General features: G+C 37.4%; 1 protein-coding gene across 1 annotated transcript; it reads left to right on the forward strand.

Annotated features, from left to right (window-relative positions):
* The first annotated feature begins 1,067 nt into the window (after positions 1 to 1,067).
* Positions 1,068 to 18,459, forward strand: LOC129367404 (doublecortin domain-containing protein 2-like). Its single transcript, XM_055041788.1, has 9 exons — positions 1,068 to 1,700; positions 3,637 to 3,691; positions 6,881 to 6,957; positions 7,064 to 7,198; positions 7,382 to 7,531; positions 8,218 to 8,272; positions 8,440 to 8,623; positions 16,813 to 16,883; positions 17,102 to 18,459. The coding sequence occupies exons 1-9, from the start codon at positions 1,414 to 1,416 to the stop codon at positions 17,810 to 17,812; spliced, it is 1,725 nt and encodes a 574-aa protein (XP_054897763.1). The 5' UTR covers positions 1,068 to 1,413; the 3' UTR covers positions 17,813 to 18,459.
* The last annotated feature ends 212 nt before the right edge of the window (positions 18,460 to 18,671 follow it).

The following is an 18,671-nucleotide window of genomic DNA, read 5'->3' on the forward strand; positions in this document are numbered from 1 at the left end:
CCTAATAATTATGCAAACCTCGATGTAGCGTGTTCACCTCCTTAGGCCTCATCTTCCCTCATTACACAGACACACAGTATTTGCTTAAATCCATAAAGCATTCAAGTTTATCCAGCTTGCAGTTGGAAAACAATATGCCCAAGAATAAGGATCAGGTTAAAATACCCACTTGTCTAATAATTATGCACACAGCACACCTGCAACTTTCACTAGATTTAGCATGCATGGCTGTCATATTGCACTCGGTGACCTCTGACTTTCTGACCGCGAAAGTCAGATTTTCTTCCTCAGGGTCACAGAAGATCTGACTTCAGAGCGCACCATAACAATTCTTCATATTATCCCCTAATCTGCATTTCATCTGGTCATTTTAACCAATTTTTGGAGGCTCAAAAACTAATCCTCATTGTGTTAAAGTGAACCTGCAGAGGGATTGATATGTCACTTTCAAACTGTGATTTATTTATTTATTCATCTATTTATTCTCAATACAGCAGTTTTTAGGTCACATAGTTGGAAGCTACTATCCATGCAAAAATATCAATTTGAGACCTTTGGATAAAACCAACAACCGAGACACTTAATGCTCCTTATACATTTTGCTGACTTTTGAAGGCCTCCATATTCCTTTTGACAATGAGGGGAAGCCAAAGGACACAGTGTTCTTACTGTTGTTGCGCAACATAAATAAAGTTCACAAAACAAACATGTTTTTTGTCGCACTTTCGGGATGTAACTGGGAACCCTCTGGTTTCAGGTCCCTGGGTGTCCAATTATCTTCTCACATGGCTGCAAGGGACATACTCAGGTCTTGCACATCCGCTTGGATCCCAGATCATCTCTCTTATCCCTCCAATTGCACTTTTTTATTATTTACAGGAGCACACTGTCACCAATGTTGAATAGTTGAGTCTTTTGCCCACTGGCTCATAATTGGCCACTTGATGATTAGAAAGTTCCATCCAATCGGTGACAGAACAACGTGTTCCCGAAGACATGTCCCAGCAGATGAGCTCCCAAGACACCTGGGTCACAGAGCAGAGGAAGCTGCAGCTGAACAACCACTTGTGGCGCAGCACGGAGAATCAGTCCTCTGCAGTGAACAAGATACTTTTGATATTTTTCAACATCGAAGTAATATTTCGAAGACTTGACGTTACTTTTAAAGAAGCAAACTCTCCCTGACTGAGCGCTCAAAGCGCTGTCTGGATACCTGCGCTGTGCGTTTTCCTGCTCGACCGCCTCACCTCCACCAAACCGTAAAGATCTGGCAAGGATGGATCAGCTCTGATTACATTGTCATGACACGCAGACTCTCGGTTCACAGCGGGGAGCAGAGGGTTATGACTCTATCTTAACGGGTTTCTTTCCCAGTCGCGCTTTTGTTGTTGTTGTTGTTTCCCCAGCGCAGAAATGGGTTCGGAGAAGCCAAACTTTCTCTCGCAGCCCGTGGTGAAAAACGTGTTCATGTTCCGGAACGGAGACCCTTACTACGAGGCGCGACGGATAGTTATCAACGAGAAGAGAGTGGGTAACTTCGAGACGCTGCTGCGAGAGGTGACCGGCGGGATACAGGCTCCGTTCGGGGCGGTGAGGAACATCTACACGCCGAGAGGGGGCCACAAGGTGGACTGCATGGAGAGCCTGCAGAGCGGGGAGCAGTACGTCGCAGCGGGGAAAGAGAAATTCAAAAAGCTTGAGTAAGAAAGACGCAAAGAATCAAATGTCTCGTGCATGCTGTAGTCATGGATGACCCGGTGTGACGTTTCCGCCATGGTGCGTAGCGCGCGCGCGCGCCCTTCAAATTTCAGCGAAATATCAGGACTTGAGATCCTTGATTATAAAAACTGGGTTTCACAGTCATTGTAGGGATAAGCAACAATGCATCCAGACGCTCAGCATTCAGACCTGCTGACTGAATCCGGGTATTAAAATGTTCTGTGACTCAACAGTTTGCTGAGTGCTGAGTCACAGCTTGATGAGATCAGGCCTGAAGAGAAGCATTGGCCTAAAAATAAGTGGACTTATGGATAAGATAATTAGATCCGCACATTTAAGTAGCCATTAGAATTTAATATGGAAGCATAAGGAGTTATGCGAATAGTCTTCAGTACTGATTATATGCTGGTCATTCTAGACGTAAGGCATACAGGATCTTAATGTGTATTTTCTTTTTGAATCTGTTTCTTGCAGACATTTGCTCAGGTTTGTTAATATTGTACTCCAAACACATAAAAACCTAGAGCACAGGACAAAATAAACAGAAGAGAGCAACTATATAAAAACGAGCATTTTTTTTTTAGCTCTCTGAATTCATGGTCTAAATCACAGGTTTTAGATCATCATAATTACATAACATGAAATTATATTGTCATTTTAGAGTTGTAAGTTAGATGTTGGCTAAGTTGTGAAAAAGATTTATTCCTTTAATGCTCAGAGATATATTGTGTTTAAAGATAACTAACTGGTGACAAAGTTGTAAGCACTAAGGAGGTCTTGGGTGTGATTCCTGTCACATGGGTCTTAATGTGGGAAGTTTTTAATGCACTCATGCATGGATATATATTTTATTTAATTCTATTAGCTTTTTTATCTCTCCACTCATCTTGTATGTTAAAAAGTTATCACAACTTTTTTTTAATTTCTAGTTTTAATTATCTGAATGTTTGCAAATGTATCAGAACCCCATAACCAGAGTGACTTACTCTTGGTAAAGCCGAACGGAGAATATGCTTGACATTGTATATTTTTATTTTCTATTTATTTTAAACTTTAAGATATGGGTATTCTCTGCTACAGAACTACACTTTGGCTAACCGTGTGTAATGCCACTGTGTGCTGCCATTGCTGTATTTAGGGTAACTAAGATATGTGTACATAAATGTGCACCATGAGACAGAACTACAACACAAAAATACAAACATTTGACGTGAGCCACTGCATTTGAGCATCTTTAGAAGCGATCATATTTTATCATTAGACTCTACAGTGAGTTTCATCTCTGTGACATCTTCATTAATGGGCATTGCTATAAAAAGTTCAATCTTTTGTGGTCTGGGGATACATACTGAATTTGCGTATCAACATATTATTTTGTAAGCTGCTGCCTTTTAATGTCCACATTGTCCCTTAAGGTCAATAGATAAACAATGTCCAAGGTATTAAACAGGATTGCACACTTTCAAAACAATATGGAACAGATAATAGACAAAAAATGCTGCTTTGCAATTCTTCCTCTTTCATAATCTGAATTTAATTTATTTGACTATTTCTACCTTGAAATATACTTAATGTCAAACTATAAGCTGTATACTTATAGTATACATTTAATCATGAAGACCATCTCTACATGGATAGAAACAATCTCTAGATCTACTGTTGTTGATGTACCAACAGATGCATACCGACTGTAAATATTCTTACCACTCATATCTTTATGCTGTCCTTATACCACAGATACAAGTTATAGTTGCAAGACCTGGGATGATATGATAGATATTAGCATCTCCCACTCCATGTTGCAGTTTTCAGTAATGTCTGACGACCCACTGAGTATTTGTGACATACATTCACTAATTCATCACAATGGGGTGTATGATTAACTCATCTTCACTTCTCTACATGCTGTCTTCCAAGTTATCTCGATATTGGGACCCGGAAGAAGAGGATGATGCAGACACTGCCGGCTCAGGTAAGGCAGCACTTTCTGTCCGCATTCAATAGAGAGGGGAAATTCCTGCCAGCTGAATTAAAACAGTGTACCTCTGCTGCAGGATTAGAACCTCCTCATCCATCAATGAATTATGTTTTCATTTGACCTTTTTGTATTGGAACATGGTGCAAGAACAATTACTTCAAAAGGCCGATTGAGTGATCAAAACCTCACTAGGTTACTGTGACACAGTAACCTAGTTTTACAGCATGTTCATCTTAATGTTATTGTTTACTTTACTGTAGGTGTGAGGCACCAATCATCTCCTCATGTTTCTAGCAGTAAGTAAACAGATCTGGTCATAAGACACTGTTCAACTTCTGCAGTGGCAGAGCTGCATACCTGGACCTTTCAAGGGTGCAAAAAAATATCATGTGCTCCTAAAGAAATAATTTCTGTAACTTGTGTTTTAAACACTTAAATCTATGATTACATGTAAGATACACAAAGAGCATTTAATGAAGATATTTTAGTCAAAGTGTGATGTAAAGCATTCCACCCTCTGTTGTTCATGAAGAAACACTTTGCTGTTGTCTCAGTAGCCATGCATTATTGATGTATCATAATCGTCCCTCTTTTAATGCATCTTTAATCACCTGCTATAAAGTCACAGCCTAAACTGGAGCAGCTAAAAGTCACACTGCTCTCGGGTTCATGTATTTTAATTGTTCACCTGATGTCCCTCTATCCAAGTAGCAGAGACCTTGAATAGGTTTCTGATATGACTTTTATTCAGGAAAGAACATGCAGTTTGTATCATACCAAACCCATACCTTCATATTAGGTTCTGTTTTCTTTCAGGTTTGGTTCAAACTAACTGCAGTCCAACACCATTTTACAAACATTAATCACTATTTTTTGATAGATTTTATATTACTATCTGGCAAATGATTTACCAGTATGCATAGTAGAGTAATAGAAACCCAATAGTTGTAGCATCATTCCATGTAAGTAAATCATTCATTAAAAGTATCATGTCCAAAAACTAAGGGTCAAGTTCAATCAGTATCATTCATTCTGTGACAAAACAAGTGTCAAACACAAGGGCATGTGTTCAAGGTAAAGGTTGTATTGCATTGTTCAAATATATGAGTAAATCAGGTTGCTTCAGAAATTGTTCAGAATACAGCAAATTTTCATTAAAATCATTATTGGGAAAAGGGGAAGCATAAGAAGGTGTGCAGAAAATAATACGGTACTAGGATACAAATAATAAAAAAATAAATAAAAATAAAAATGTTAAAACCAAACTCAAACAGATAGTGTTAGAAAATACCCATCAGAGAGAGAAACCAAAAGCTTTAATAGACGACAATATGAAGCCAAAGAGTCTCAGCAAATTAGCCCCTTTCAGATTGTAGTTCTGCAGTAAACAGAACTAGTGAATCTACCATCGCAAATCACTTTGTCACTTCATGTCACACAGGTCAGCCTGCTGATATCACAGTCCCTGAGTGCTCACACAGCATGATTGAGGAAAACTTAAGAAACGTTGTTTATACTTTGACCATTTGTAGGAGTTTATGTCACAATCCTCCTGCCGACTTCTTAAATCCATTCAGTGCTTGAAACACGTGCGCATGTTGTGCAACATCATCAACATTTTCCTATCAGCAGCAGAGTGTGCGGAGCGACATATTGCTCGGATCAAACGGACTCTGGAAAACCATGCGACTCGTCCATTATCCTCGCACACCACAGACCCCAGCTGCTTCTCTTTGCTTGCTTTCGTAGCTATCATCACTTCACACTCACTCCACAATCCGCTGTGACTCCTCACACTTCGTAGTGGTTAAAGGCTGATGGCTACATCACAAAGGTGGATCAGAGGTGTAATGTCGGTGGAGTGATTTCCACCCCCATTTCATGTTGGGAACTTACAATTGATTGGGAGTCGTAGAGTTCACAGAACGAAAACATCTGAAAGGGGCCATTGACTGACCCACAGAGACATGGTGACATTTTTTAGGGACTAATGAAAGCAAGCTTGTTCTGCTTGGGTCTACAGACCCCAGGGAGTTTGTCATGTACATTCAAAACACTAATTTGAAACTACAGTACTCTCCAAAGCACAATGCCTTAAGGATGTTTCTCATAGTGTCAGGCCAATTTATTATTGTTTGAATACAGGTACTGCTTTCCTGTGCTGAATAAGACTATGCCCTTGAAATAGGTGTTTCCAAAAGATCACATAATTTTCTTTTGTAACCACTCTGCCGTTATTATAAGGGGACTGTAAATAATGAGATTCAAAATTGTAATTTTCTTATTGCAGAAAATGCTGAGGTTTTAAGAGTTTATTAGCATTCTGCAAAAAGTACTTTTTATGTACCAAAGTTGTGTCCATAAAGATAAAAACTTAATGTAATTCTATCTAGATACTGTGTAAAAGATTAGATTTTTTGGTATGTGAAAACAAAATCCTCTGGTGAAAAATACAAGTGTGGCATTTTGTTAAAGCTGTTCTCAGATAGCAACATAATCTACCCTCTGCATAGATTTTGACTTTGAATATGAACTTCTAAGATGGCAGGTACATTACAACAGACACGATCATCTTACAAAAACCTTGCTTTGTTGCTGGCTAGAATTAAGTGGGTGCTGTCTGTTTCTCAAGTTTATTTATTTTTATTTTTTAACAGAAAAGACAAAAATTGGTTTGTGTGGGAGTTTATTTGCATTTTTCTCCAAAATGTTTGGTCTGAAACAATTTGTCAACTTGGCAGCATATTTTTTTATTTTTATTTTTTGTTTTTTTGCTGTGCAATCTCAAAGGATCTCAAAGGACTTATTTATTTGGTGCCAAATTAATCCAAGACATAATTATTAGTCTGTTTTTTTTTTCTTTTTTTGTTCTTTAAGCAAAAGAAAGAACTTGCCATTTGGAGTTAATTTAGTGTTTTTGTTTATATGACTATTGTCTTCAGTACAAAGTGCAGTTCCACCTATAATTGGAAACCTTTCCCAGTTGTGGCTTCATCTCCCTGTAGTTTTGAACAAGCAAGTTTAAAGTCACTGGACAATACTATCCTCTTTGTATTCATTAGATTTAGAGTCTTTATAGGAATATTATTCTAAACCCTTGCCTATTTTTATACTAGCTCAGATGGGATTATGCTTTGACATGCAGCCTAAAATGTTTTAGTACTTGTCTCTCTCTCTTCTCAGGCCAGACCACTCCCACAAAATCGAATCATTGTGTCGGCACGATTTCTAAAACCCATCAAAGAACCATGCATAATATTGTAAGTAGAGCACCTCCACTCTCTGACTCTTTTTGGATCGTTTGCCCTTGACATTACATAGAAGCATAGAAAATCTCTGTTGCATTGTGTGTGTTCTTTTGGATAGTGTCGTCGCAAACGGTGATATGTTGAACCCTGCAATGAGACTGCTGATCCACCAGAGGATGATGGACCAGTTTGAACGAATACTAGAAATGATTACAGAAAAGATGGGCTTGCGAGTCCTGGGGGGTGTACGAAGGTAAACAAAGATTGCATAAATGGATTTTCCGTCTCTCTATATTGTCTTGTGTGGATCCACGTCTATCATTGCTGTCATGCAAACAACTTTTTGTGGGAATATGAAAACTTAAAAAAAAAATGTTGTGTACCTTTCACTGTTAGTTGAAACAAAAAGGGGTTGTCCTCCGTTTTTGCTCCATAGTCTCTACACCTATGAAGGCCATCAGGTGACTGATGGGAGTAAGCTGGAGTGCGGGCAGCTTTACGTGGCTGTGGGCAGAGAGAGATTTAAGAAGCTTCCATACAGTGACCTTCTCTTCTCTAGGCCCAAAGGAACAAGAAGGATCAGAGGGTAAACTGTGCGCTGCAAAAAATCCATGAACATTACTTGATCAAATGTTCAATCTGTGCAGTTTCACAATTGCATTTGAATTAAATTTAACATTTTTATCCACTTAGTGTTAGTTTAAACCCCTTTTCTGAACACATTTTAATAATTCCTTATTAGAGATCACCTTCTTCTTCATAAAATTATGCAATATGCAGTTTGAGAAATTCAGAGCAGTTTATGAAATGTGCCTGAATTCAAGCTAAAACAATACTTTCTCCATACATGCACCATATATTCTTCGTATACATTAAAATCTTTAAACAACTGGAAAATGATAAGATATTTCAGATAGTTTTTTGCTGCATTTGAATTAACATTTTACGTTAATGCCTGTGTTTTATGCTTATGATCATAAAAATAAGTTATTGTAGCAAAAATGTATTATCTTATTCATTCCACGTGTGCAAATAATACATAAAATGTTAATGTTTGACATGAGAGAATAAATAAATACTCTTTTTTCTAAAGTGCATGAATGGCAGCGAAACAGACTTAGTCATCTCCAAACATTAGAGTCTCTATCATACTAACAAAATTTTATTAGGCCCCCGTTTGATTTTGATCTTTTTTTTATGAAAACAAATTCAACTAAATATGACTATAGATTAATTAAAATAGATTATTCATGTTGTTTTTTTATTTTTCAGAATGAAGGCTCATTCTTTACCACCCATCTATCGATTCTCAAAACGGAGTGGAAATGTAAGTGCTGACCACTATCAGGTTTTATGATGTCATGTTTGGTGGAAACATCTTCATTTTACAAAATCCTAAAGTCCTTACCTGTATTGTGGAAAACTATGCAGGACTTTAAATCTAGTCCTGAGTTTTTTCTACTTACCAACCAGTTTGATTTTCCTGTGCCTCAGAGTAAATCCACAATTCGTTCCAGCGACAGTGGAGATGGGGATTCCAAAGCCTCTCCTCCAAACCACTGCGGCAACAACAAGGAACACCTGAGCTCTGCTGTAAGAGAAATGTCCCAGGCGAGGCTGCTCGCGCTCAGGAACAAGAAAAGTGGACAAAGCATCACGGCCGACTCACCAGATAACGGTAACGCACGTTGACAACAGAAAAAAAGAATACATTAGTCTAAGAAAGGATTAAATGTATTTATACTCGCTAGCCTAAAGGTGGTCTTGTGGTTATTATGGTTTTGAAGCAGCAGCATGTGAATGACAGCAGCTGTGTTGCATCAGCAAATCTGCAATTATAGGAACAAATCATGATTGTTTGTGTCTACAGAAATACCTTCTGTATGTGCTCACATTGTTAAATCAAATCACTTCAAAATATATTAATGACCATATGTAGCATTTATTGGAGGCATTAATAATTTCTTATTAACACCAAATGTATATGTGTATGTAACAGTAATAAATTAGTGCAGTCAAAGCTGCTGAAGTGAGATATATTGAAGGCAGTATGATGTAATTTGTCTTTCTTTTAGAGCTTATGCAACTTGCTGCATGACTGCATGGCCACTAAGTGGCACTGTTGCTCTGCAAAACACAGACTTTAAAATTGATCTGGCTTGGATGGTGACTTTGACCAAACAACACATTACATCATTCTTCGGGCTTGTGAACAACATGGTGTAAAGTCCTGGACAAAGAAGGAAAGAAAGAAAGAAAGAAAAAAAAAAAGAAGAATGTATTTTTGTTTTTAACTTTTTGTTATCACGAGTCACTTATAACAATTAAAAGCATTTGTTCTTCTTGAACAGATTTTTTTCGGTTAATAAAATGTGGCAGATCACAAGGATGTTTTTTTCCACAGTGCAGGGAACCAATAATTAAACTCCTGCTGCTTGAAGCATTACATCATCTATTACCTGATGGTGTCATTTATTTATTTATTTTTTTCTCTTTTCGGCCGACACCAGAAGTACAGAGAAGGGTGAAGAATTTGTTTTTGGGGAGCTGGCATTTTGAATCGAAAGGGAGGACTGAGAAACATCTGTCTGCTGTTTGCTCACTTCGGTCCGCACACGCATCATTTTTTCCACAATAATGTCACCCTAAAAATCCATCTTTTGGGACATCGAACTAGAGCAACAGACAATCATGTTACATTATTGGTCACATTGGATGACATTGAGCAAAATCGTATTTAGAAAACAGAGCATGAAAACAAGATCAGGCATGTGACAGGGTGGCTTGACTCATTTGGAAGCATTTTGCTTCCTCAGACACACACACACACATTGACTTAAAAGGTTATTGTTTAACCTTTTAAGTCTCTTACAATGGCTGTCATGTTAACAAGATATACTAATTTGCTTTTATTTGTTTAGTTTTGTAGCAAGATCGCAGCGTCTTTGAGGATTTTTTTTTCTGTCTCTATCCATGGTTCTGATTGACTTTTTATTAGAACTGTAGGTTAAGATTCTCTTTTTAAATTACTGTCAAGGTAAAGCAATTTTACAGTGATGTTTATGCAGTTTTATAAATTACTACAGTCTATTTTTGTTTCAATATAGGGCTGCACCTCAAATCATAAATAAGGTCATTTCTTTGAGTGGTACGCAACGTTTTTTCTCCCTACCTGACATTCAATCAGACTATTTTATTTTCCACTTTTAGTTTAGTAGCAGACATGAATGTCTGAAATATGCCACTCCGTGTGGAATAAATGTAAAATGTATGAGGTTTTCCTTCAGAGTTTACAATACATTAAATAACAGGATTATGAAGTTAGCACATTGTTTGGAAAGAACACATCATGAAAAAGCACACTTCAGACCTGAAACATGAAACGGTCACATGAGATCATCACATATTGTTGTAAATTTGCTTCTGAGTGGGCGTCGATTGAGGAAGAGATATAAACCTTCTGTTCTTACGTGACCGTGTGATCTCTATGTGTGCATGTAAGTAAATTATTTGAATTTCTTTCTTAGACAGGAACCCAGTTCCTCCATTATTATTATTATTATCATCATCATCATCGTCACAGTTCTGATTACACTGTTTGCACACTGTTTCCAATTAGTCACGGTCTGTCACCTGCTGGCGAGTACGACTCCAGCAGTCTCGGTACGCTGCGCCGTAAAGGCTTTGACTTTTTCTGCTTCGTTGGAGTGATGATACTGGAGAGTGACAGCGAGGACAAGGGGTGTAGCGGCGGTGCGAGAACTCAATCAGTAAAGGTCATAGATTGAATGTGAACTGACTGTAACAAACAAGAAGCTTTACCAACACACTGTGTGTGTGCGTGCGTGTGCATGTATGTGCGTGTGTCAACACAGGTGCAAAAGCCTCATCCAAATGAGGCAAATTATTGATCCAACTTGGCCTGTGTTTGCCGTTATGTTTTCAAAAACACATTCATGCTCAATTTGGACAGAGGCAATTAGCAGTTGTTTCTGACCCCAGAATAGAAATGGGATGTTTACCAGTGTTCCCTTACTTAAGGGCCCCTGTGACCAATTCAGTTAATGGCTCCCTTGAGAAGAGGGAAGGAGTACAAGTATGAGGAGTGAGCTTGGAGAGAGGAGCCTAAAAAGAGAAAAGGATGTATCTGAAAAAGGTGAAGAGCGGAAGATAAAAGAGAGGGTTGAAGTAGAGGGACTAATAGGACAAGATTATAGAAGCAGAGAGGAAGAAAGCGGAACATAGATGGAATCGAATAGCAAATATGATGAATAGCCTGGGTTCATGGAGAGCGAGTGCCGAGGAAAAAGGGCACGAAGCGATATTGAAAGGTTGAGGTGATGGGTGGGGTTTGGGTAATTGCCTTTCATTTGGATAATCACTCCATTTAGAGTCATCAAAGCAGAGTTTTACTTGCTTATATCCCTTGCTGGGGCCAAATTGCTTCTCTGGGAATCAACAAAAGAGTGTTGAGCTTTGGTTGGGATGGACTGACAAACAGGTCTGCACATGTGGAAAGATGGGAAATGCAAAAAAATTAAAATAAAAAGAGATGAAGAACTGTGCTGATAGTTGCTTCTACACTTTTATGCAAAACCAAAGGTGGATGATGGCAAGTTACAATCCCGGGTTTGTTATGTTTCATTAAGAACAAAAGTAGCATTTTGTATAGGCATTACTAATATTTTCTTGCCTTAAATTTATCAAAAATCAAGACACTTTGAAAGGCTGAAATACCGCAGTGTCAAAGTAGTTACACAAAATGTTTATACTAATAAAGAAAATGTTTTAGAAAATCTATCTTGAATATATTAAAATAACAAAAATCAACAAATATTTGTTCTGCTGTAAAACACTGATTGCACATTGATGTGAGTTAGCTGCTGACATGCTCCTTGAAACGTGTCATACATTCAGTTAAATTTTTAATTGAATTGAAATCAAACCTCTGAGGGACTTTACAAGACACATACAGTAGATTCAATTCATAGTGAGAAACATGCCCTCCGATCATCACAGCAAAAAGCATAATTCAATTACATGCATTCCAATTCAAATCTGTTTAGCTACTTTAGAAGGTTTAGAATGGAAACGCTTTGTGAAAGAGACCCACAACTTTATTTAAGACTTGTGTGCCTTGACACCAGTAACCGCGTCTAGATTTTTAGATTCACTGCAGCCCGAAGTTAACCAAAGCATCATGGCATCATAGAAATTCTAATCTATTGTGTTTTGTACAACTATAGTATTACTTCCTCACAGTGTTGATGTAGTGTATATAAGTCTCTCAGAACAGTTTTGATGCCTATTGAGTTGTCCTTGTAGGTATTCTTCTGTATGTCTTTCATTTCACAAATGTAAGATGGAGATCTCCCAGTAACCCTAGTAACCTGCTGTAAATGCTTCGGCTGAACCCTTGAGGTCTCTGAGTTTGCACAAAACCTCATGCTGTGAATAGCCTGTTGCCTTCCTTTCAGGCATCAGGCGTTCTCCATCTTTTGAGTGCAGCAGTTCAGATTCACCAAGGATGCACGTTACTCCTGTTTTACCACTTACCAATCCTGTCATTTCTGAAGTCATCTTAAAAAAAACCCCAGAATAAAAACATTGTATTGTATTGTTCGCAAGTCGAATGGGAGAGAGAGATGAAGATTGCTGCATGTAGGTTTGTGTCGGTTTGCTGGATCTGTATAAGAAAAAGGAAGTCCGGTACCGACAGATGTAATGTTTTTCTCTTGTGTTACAAAATTTCTTGTTGGGGAATTGTTCCTGTCACCATACATACAGTATCTGTTTGCTCGACTACATTTTTTTCAGGGCTGAAAAATTAACACATTCTGTTGTCTCCAGTCTAGCATGCATGACCCATTTTTTTGGTGGGGCCCATCTGAGCGGCTGTGATAGAAGCATTAGTTTATGTGACGCTTGAATCAGCACAAGACATCAAAAGCACTTTGACATACTGTCTGCATTACGTAAGTAAAAAGCTGACATTTGGGGGAATCTGTTGGTTGTGTAGAATCTTCAGAAGTCATTTGAAAACGCTTTGGTTTGAGGATTTGTGTTCAATGTTGTGAGTTGAAGTGACATGCAAGAAATATCAATACCTCGCCAGCATTTACAGATATGATCATTTTACAACCAAAGATGAAGAAAATGGTGCATGTTTTTTACATGAAAATGTAAAATTAGTGACATTTATATGTGTTAATGCTTTTAGGAGTCCCCATTAGGACTCCTAAAAGCATTTTGTTTTTCCAAAAAACGTCACTCAAATAAATGTATCTGAGTAAAAGCAATTAGTTACCACGCTTATACCTTGAGCGCACTGTTCCCTTCTGAAACACAGTGGTGACAGCAGCATCCTGTGGGGATCCTTTCCGTGATCAGGGTGAACAAAAACAGCTCAAAACTGCAAAAGTCCTGAGAGTGAGTGAAACTTCAGGAACAATGCGTATTTGTGTGTTAGAATGGCCTAGTCGAAGTTTTGACTTGAATTAATGTATATTTTTTTAGTGCAGTTTGCATGTGCAATCCACTGTGTTGCATTCACTCTTGGCCTTTCAAATATGCATCAGAGGAAAACGGCATCAAAATGCCCAATGATTATAAGTACAAAAAGTTGTGTTGTTTCAAACCATGTTTTAAACATCTTTTATGCTTGTTTATTTTCTTTGAGGCAGTTAAACACATGGTAATGTAGAAGTATTTCATACTTGAGTATCCGAAAGCAAGCAGGCCATTTAGGTAAAAACCTGAATGGCCCAGTGTTTAAGGAACTGTGAGGAAAACAAAAAAGAAAACGGTGAGAGAAAGAACATCTTGAATGAATTGTTTAAGCTGAAGCCATGACCTTTACAAATACGACTCTGCCTGTCTGCCAGCCACATTGTTAGGCTTTGATTTAATGTCAGAGCTATCTCAACACAAGGCTGCACATTACTATCGATATGAAATTAAATATACTGATGCATGTATGTATTTATTCTGATTCATACTGGAAAAAAAAACAAAAAAAAAAAACATAAATGCAGTTGAAACATATTATTTATTGTATTGTGAATGTATAGATGTACATACATATATACACCAAGCTCCAGAGGAGCTGCTTGAATGATAATTGGCTGTTTTAAAGTAAAACAAACAAGATGTTTAAAAGAGCTTCTCTAAAGCCCCATGGGGTTTCTGCAACCTTTTCTCTGAGGTGAATGAGCTTTGGGACCAGGGAACTGAACTTTGCAAGGGTTTATGGAGACATTGCATGTGTGTGTGCGTGCGTGTGCGTGCATGTGCGTGTGTGTGTAATAATCTCAAATGTTGTTTTGAAAATCAGCTTTTGTCTACACATTATTACCCATCTCACAATTATCTTAGTTTACTCAGGTTTATAATTTGTCATGTTTCATAAAAGTCAAAAACGTTTTTATTTTATTTTATTTTATTTTTTATTACACCATTTTAATTAAATAACTTAATTATCCAGATAAATAATGTGACATGCAACAAGCACATTTTTATGTGTCGGTTTGTACTTGTTAGCAGGACCGGTTTGAAACTGTTGTGTTTTGTGTGTTTCTTGGATTTAGAAGGGATTTTTCAGGCTCTTGCGCTTCATATTTTGAGTCAAACAGATCACTGAAGCCTTATCTCACAACAAAGTATTTCTCAGATTTTTTCATAATGAGATCAATAACTACAACCCACTGAACTGAACGCAAATTTCATCGACAACAAAAACAGATGCAGTGATCTAAAAAAACATAACGTGTGTGTAAGCAAAGATGGAGTCTCCTCCTTAAACAGTGAGAGGATCTCTTCCAACTCTATCATTTCATCTCCAGTTGTGTTCTGTTTTGCTGTGATTCTTTTAAACAACAAACATTTACAACTTTTTATTCTTGGATAATGGCTGCAAGAGCCATTTGTGCACGCAATTACACCCACTTACATCTCCATCCTTGCTGATGGATGAGCTTTGGCTTTAAACCAGAATTGTGGGTGCGATCTGTTTTTGAGCCAGTTGTGTGTAAATTAAATATATGCATGCGTTTGGATGACAATGGAATAATAAATAAAAGTTTCACAGTCTCATACGTTACCTTAACCATGAAGCGGTCTGAATATTTGCAGCACCAGATTTCAGACGTACTTACATTCAATCGAGAGTAAGAAGCTGATATTTTAAATGTTGTTTTCTATTTGATTTAGCATTTTCATGAGGCTGAGCCTCTTCCTTCTCAAATTACGTTAAGTTGTTTAGAGTCATGGCAGCTCATCCTCTGCTTACAGCTCCTCTCTCAGCCGCCTGGCCCTAGCTCCTAATGAATGCAAGTAATTTCCATAAAATATTCTTAAAAAGGGTCCACTATTATTACCATAACGTTTCATCTTCCACCATGGCTAAACTTCAATCAGTTTTGCATTTTAAATGCATTAAATGTCTCCATAAACCCTTCTAATCTCTACCCGAGTCATTTTTCTTCCTTAACAGCTTTCTCTAGAAAGGAAAACTAATATTAAAGACATTAATTACTCTCTTCTGTTTTGTTTTGGGTTTTTTTTTTTCAGCTTATTTCTGTTTGGAAAGTTTAGTCTCATCCAGTGTTTGAGAACAAGTGTGTAATTATGTTGTTTATCAGAGCGTAGAGTTGAGTTCATCCTATGATATTCAGCAGCAACAATTCCAGAGCCTTTGATGAGCATGATCACATGCAAGCTGAAAAGTGATATATTAATTTTGCACATTGGCAAACCTTCTTTGCTGGGCTGACTGGTTCAGTAGAAATGAGGAGTTATTGAGCTGCTGTATACGATCTTCATTTAATTGACAGGACTTACACCGCAGTGTTGATTTTGAATGTTTTTTTTTTTTTTTTTTGTATAAATGTGTCCTCTTCACGTTATATGGCAACAGCTAGAATAACATCTAATGCAATGTACTGTATGCCAACCTGCAAAGAGACAACACTTTAATTAAAAGCAAGAATATGAATGGATATGCACTCACTCTGTTTTGATTCTTGCAGTGAGATCATCTTTAATGTTTTTGTATTTTTTTTTCTCATTGTCCACAAGGTGTCAGCATTGTGCTGTTTGCTCAAGTCTAACAGCACAGCAGTGAAATGAGAGGATAACAAGTGTAACAATTATCTCACTGGAGGGTGAACAAAAGCTTTCTTATTTTTGGATTTTATGGATGCATGAAAATAATTAAATTGGGGAAACTTGGGAAATGTATTTATCCGGTTTTAAAATTCTGAGCAGAGAGCATAAAAACAAGCTTGAACTTGGAACAGAATAATAAGCTTGGGTTTTGACAACTGACATGACTATAATTATTCACATAAAAAAACAATACTAGTGACATTACATTTCACTTTTAAAGAGCTGTTGATTTCTTAGAAACTTTATGTAGTCCATTTTTTTTTTCAGTGTCAGTCAACTTAACTGGTACCGTTAGTAAAAATGCCTGTAAAGCCTTAAAAAATAATCCATCGTTTATCACAGCAACCTAATTTCACACTAGAGATAATATCAACCGATGTGAAAAGTGACTCATTATCTGAGATTCATGGTCAGTCCTAATGAAACAAGACATTATGTGTGTGTGTGTGTGTGTGTGTGTGTGTGTGTGTGTGTGTGTGTGTCTGGTGTGTGTGTGTGTGTGTGTGTGTGTGTGTGTGGGTGTGTGTGTGTGTGTGTGTGTGTGTGTGTGTGTGTGTGCGTGTGTGTGTGCGTGTGTGTGTGTGTGTGTGTGCGTGTGTGTGATGTAAGACACAGAAATATATGCTTTTAAGTCCATGTAAGGGTCCTTTAATTTTTTTTTACAATTAGAGTCACGCCTTTGGTCTTTCTTTCTGTTTCCAGATGACAGAGAACCACAGGCTGACAGTGAAAACACAGAGCGCAAAACCTCCCAAGATCAGAGATCTGAAGAGGTATGAATGTAAAAAATCAATTCTATTGATCCAGTGAAAATGGATGTGTTGGTAAATTTATTTGGTTCATTGGTTTTGCTAAATTAGAGTCATCTTACATTGTTTTTCTCAAATTATTTTAGACATATATTTGCAACCCTTGTACTTCCACCATCTTTTAATAGAAATGATTTTGAGACACGTCTTTCTAACAAAATTCTCACATTTCTGTGTTACAGAAATCTGATGCATCCGATGGCCAAAGGACTTCAAAAGAGGACAGTGAAAATACTGAAGAGGAACCCTGTTCAGAAAACGCCACAGAAACAGATGGACCCACGAGCAAAGATGACAAGGACCAGATCCAAGACACAAATGTTGCAAAAGAAGAAGAGGAGAAGAAGGAAGCTGATGAGCAAAATAATGAAAAAGAAGGAGAAGGTACTGCAATAAATGAGCAGAAGGTGGGGGAAGTTAAAGTGAAGGAAGAGGTCATAGAAGAGAGTAAGACTGAGGTTAATATTGAGGATCAGGCGTCCACTAGCACTCCCGTTGATGATAAGCCCCAGGACAATAAAGAGCTAAAAGAAGATTCAACTACATCCTCTGAGGCTAAGAAAGAGCAAGACGATGATACAGAAGAAGATAAGCAAGAGAGAGCTGGAGGTAATGGAGAGGAAAGCTGCAATGGCCACAGTAATGAAGCAGACACGGGGGAGGCACGAAAGGAGACAGAAAACGGCAACATGCCTGACGAGACTCAGTCGGATAACGAGAAAAAAGGAAGCGGAGCTACTAGAAGCAGCAGCAGGACCAGTAACCAGGAGGAAGATGTCATCAAATTAAAAGATGAGGCTCCCATTGAGGAAGGAAACGAAGAGAAGATTAACAGAGAGGGGAGTGGGAAGGTAGAAACTCAAGTAGAGCCGGAAAATAAAGAGAGAGATTAGCGAAGAAAGAGAAAAGGAAACTCTAAAACTAAAATCAGCATTTGCAGACAGGAATAATAAAAAAGAAAAATAATACCACAATTAATGGAACTGTGCTTTGAGATTCCCATTGAGTTTTCAAAAAGAAAAGTTCATAACTATAAGCAGATAAAGTCTTTCAATGCCTTTGATTAACTTCTACAGACACAGCTAAACCAATGAAAGCTACTGTATTGTGATATTTATTTTGCATATTAATGAATATGGTTAATTCTTAAGGTGCTTTGTTTCATGAAACAATCTGTTAGGTCTATTAGTTTTGAGAAAGATGATGTTAACATTATGATGAACATAAACTTTGTGAACTCCTGTAGGCATCTAAACAGCCAACATGGTCTGACAATCTTGTATTATTGCTACATCCTCACTGTATAGTCAAAGAATAAAATCTATTTATTTACTTATTTATATTTGCCAGATATCTGAAGAATAAAACTGCATAAAACAAGAAAATATATATTTTTTGACTCATGTTAATGATTGATTTTCATATTTCATGGCCAGTGTGTGACTGCTGAGTTTCACTAATGTTGACACTTTTTTGGAGGAGTCCTATTTCTTCATTGTACCATCTGCTTTTTTCCAAGTACCACCATATGCAAATATTAAAGAAATAATTTCTATGGTTGTGCAAATGTGTATTTCATAAAAAAAAATAAAAAAGAAAAAGGAAAAGAAACTCAAGTCAAGCTAAGTTTCCTTAATAGTGCCGTAGTGTGTTATCTATAATTGGAATTCAATCAAGTACCTGATTTGTTATCCCGTCTTCTAATAATTACCATAATCTCAAAAGTATCTTCATTTTAATACTCCTTGTCAG

The sequence above is a fragment of the Poeciliopsis prolifica genome, unplaced genomic scaffold (assembly GCF_027474105.1).
Source record: "Poeciliopsis prolifica strain line A6 unplaced genomic scaffold, Auburn_PproV2 SCAFFOLD017, whole genome shotgun sequence".
NCBI lineage: Eukaryota > Metazoa > Chordata > Actinopteri > Cyprinodontiformes > Poeciliidae > Poeciliopsis > Poeciliopsis prolifica.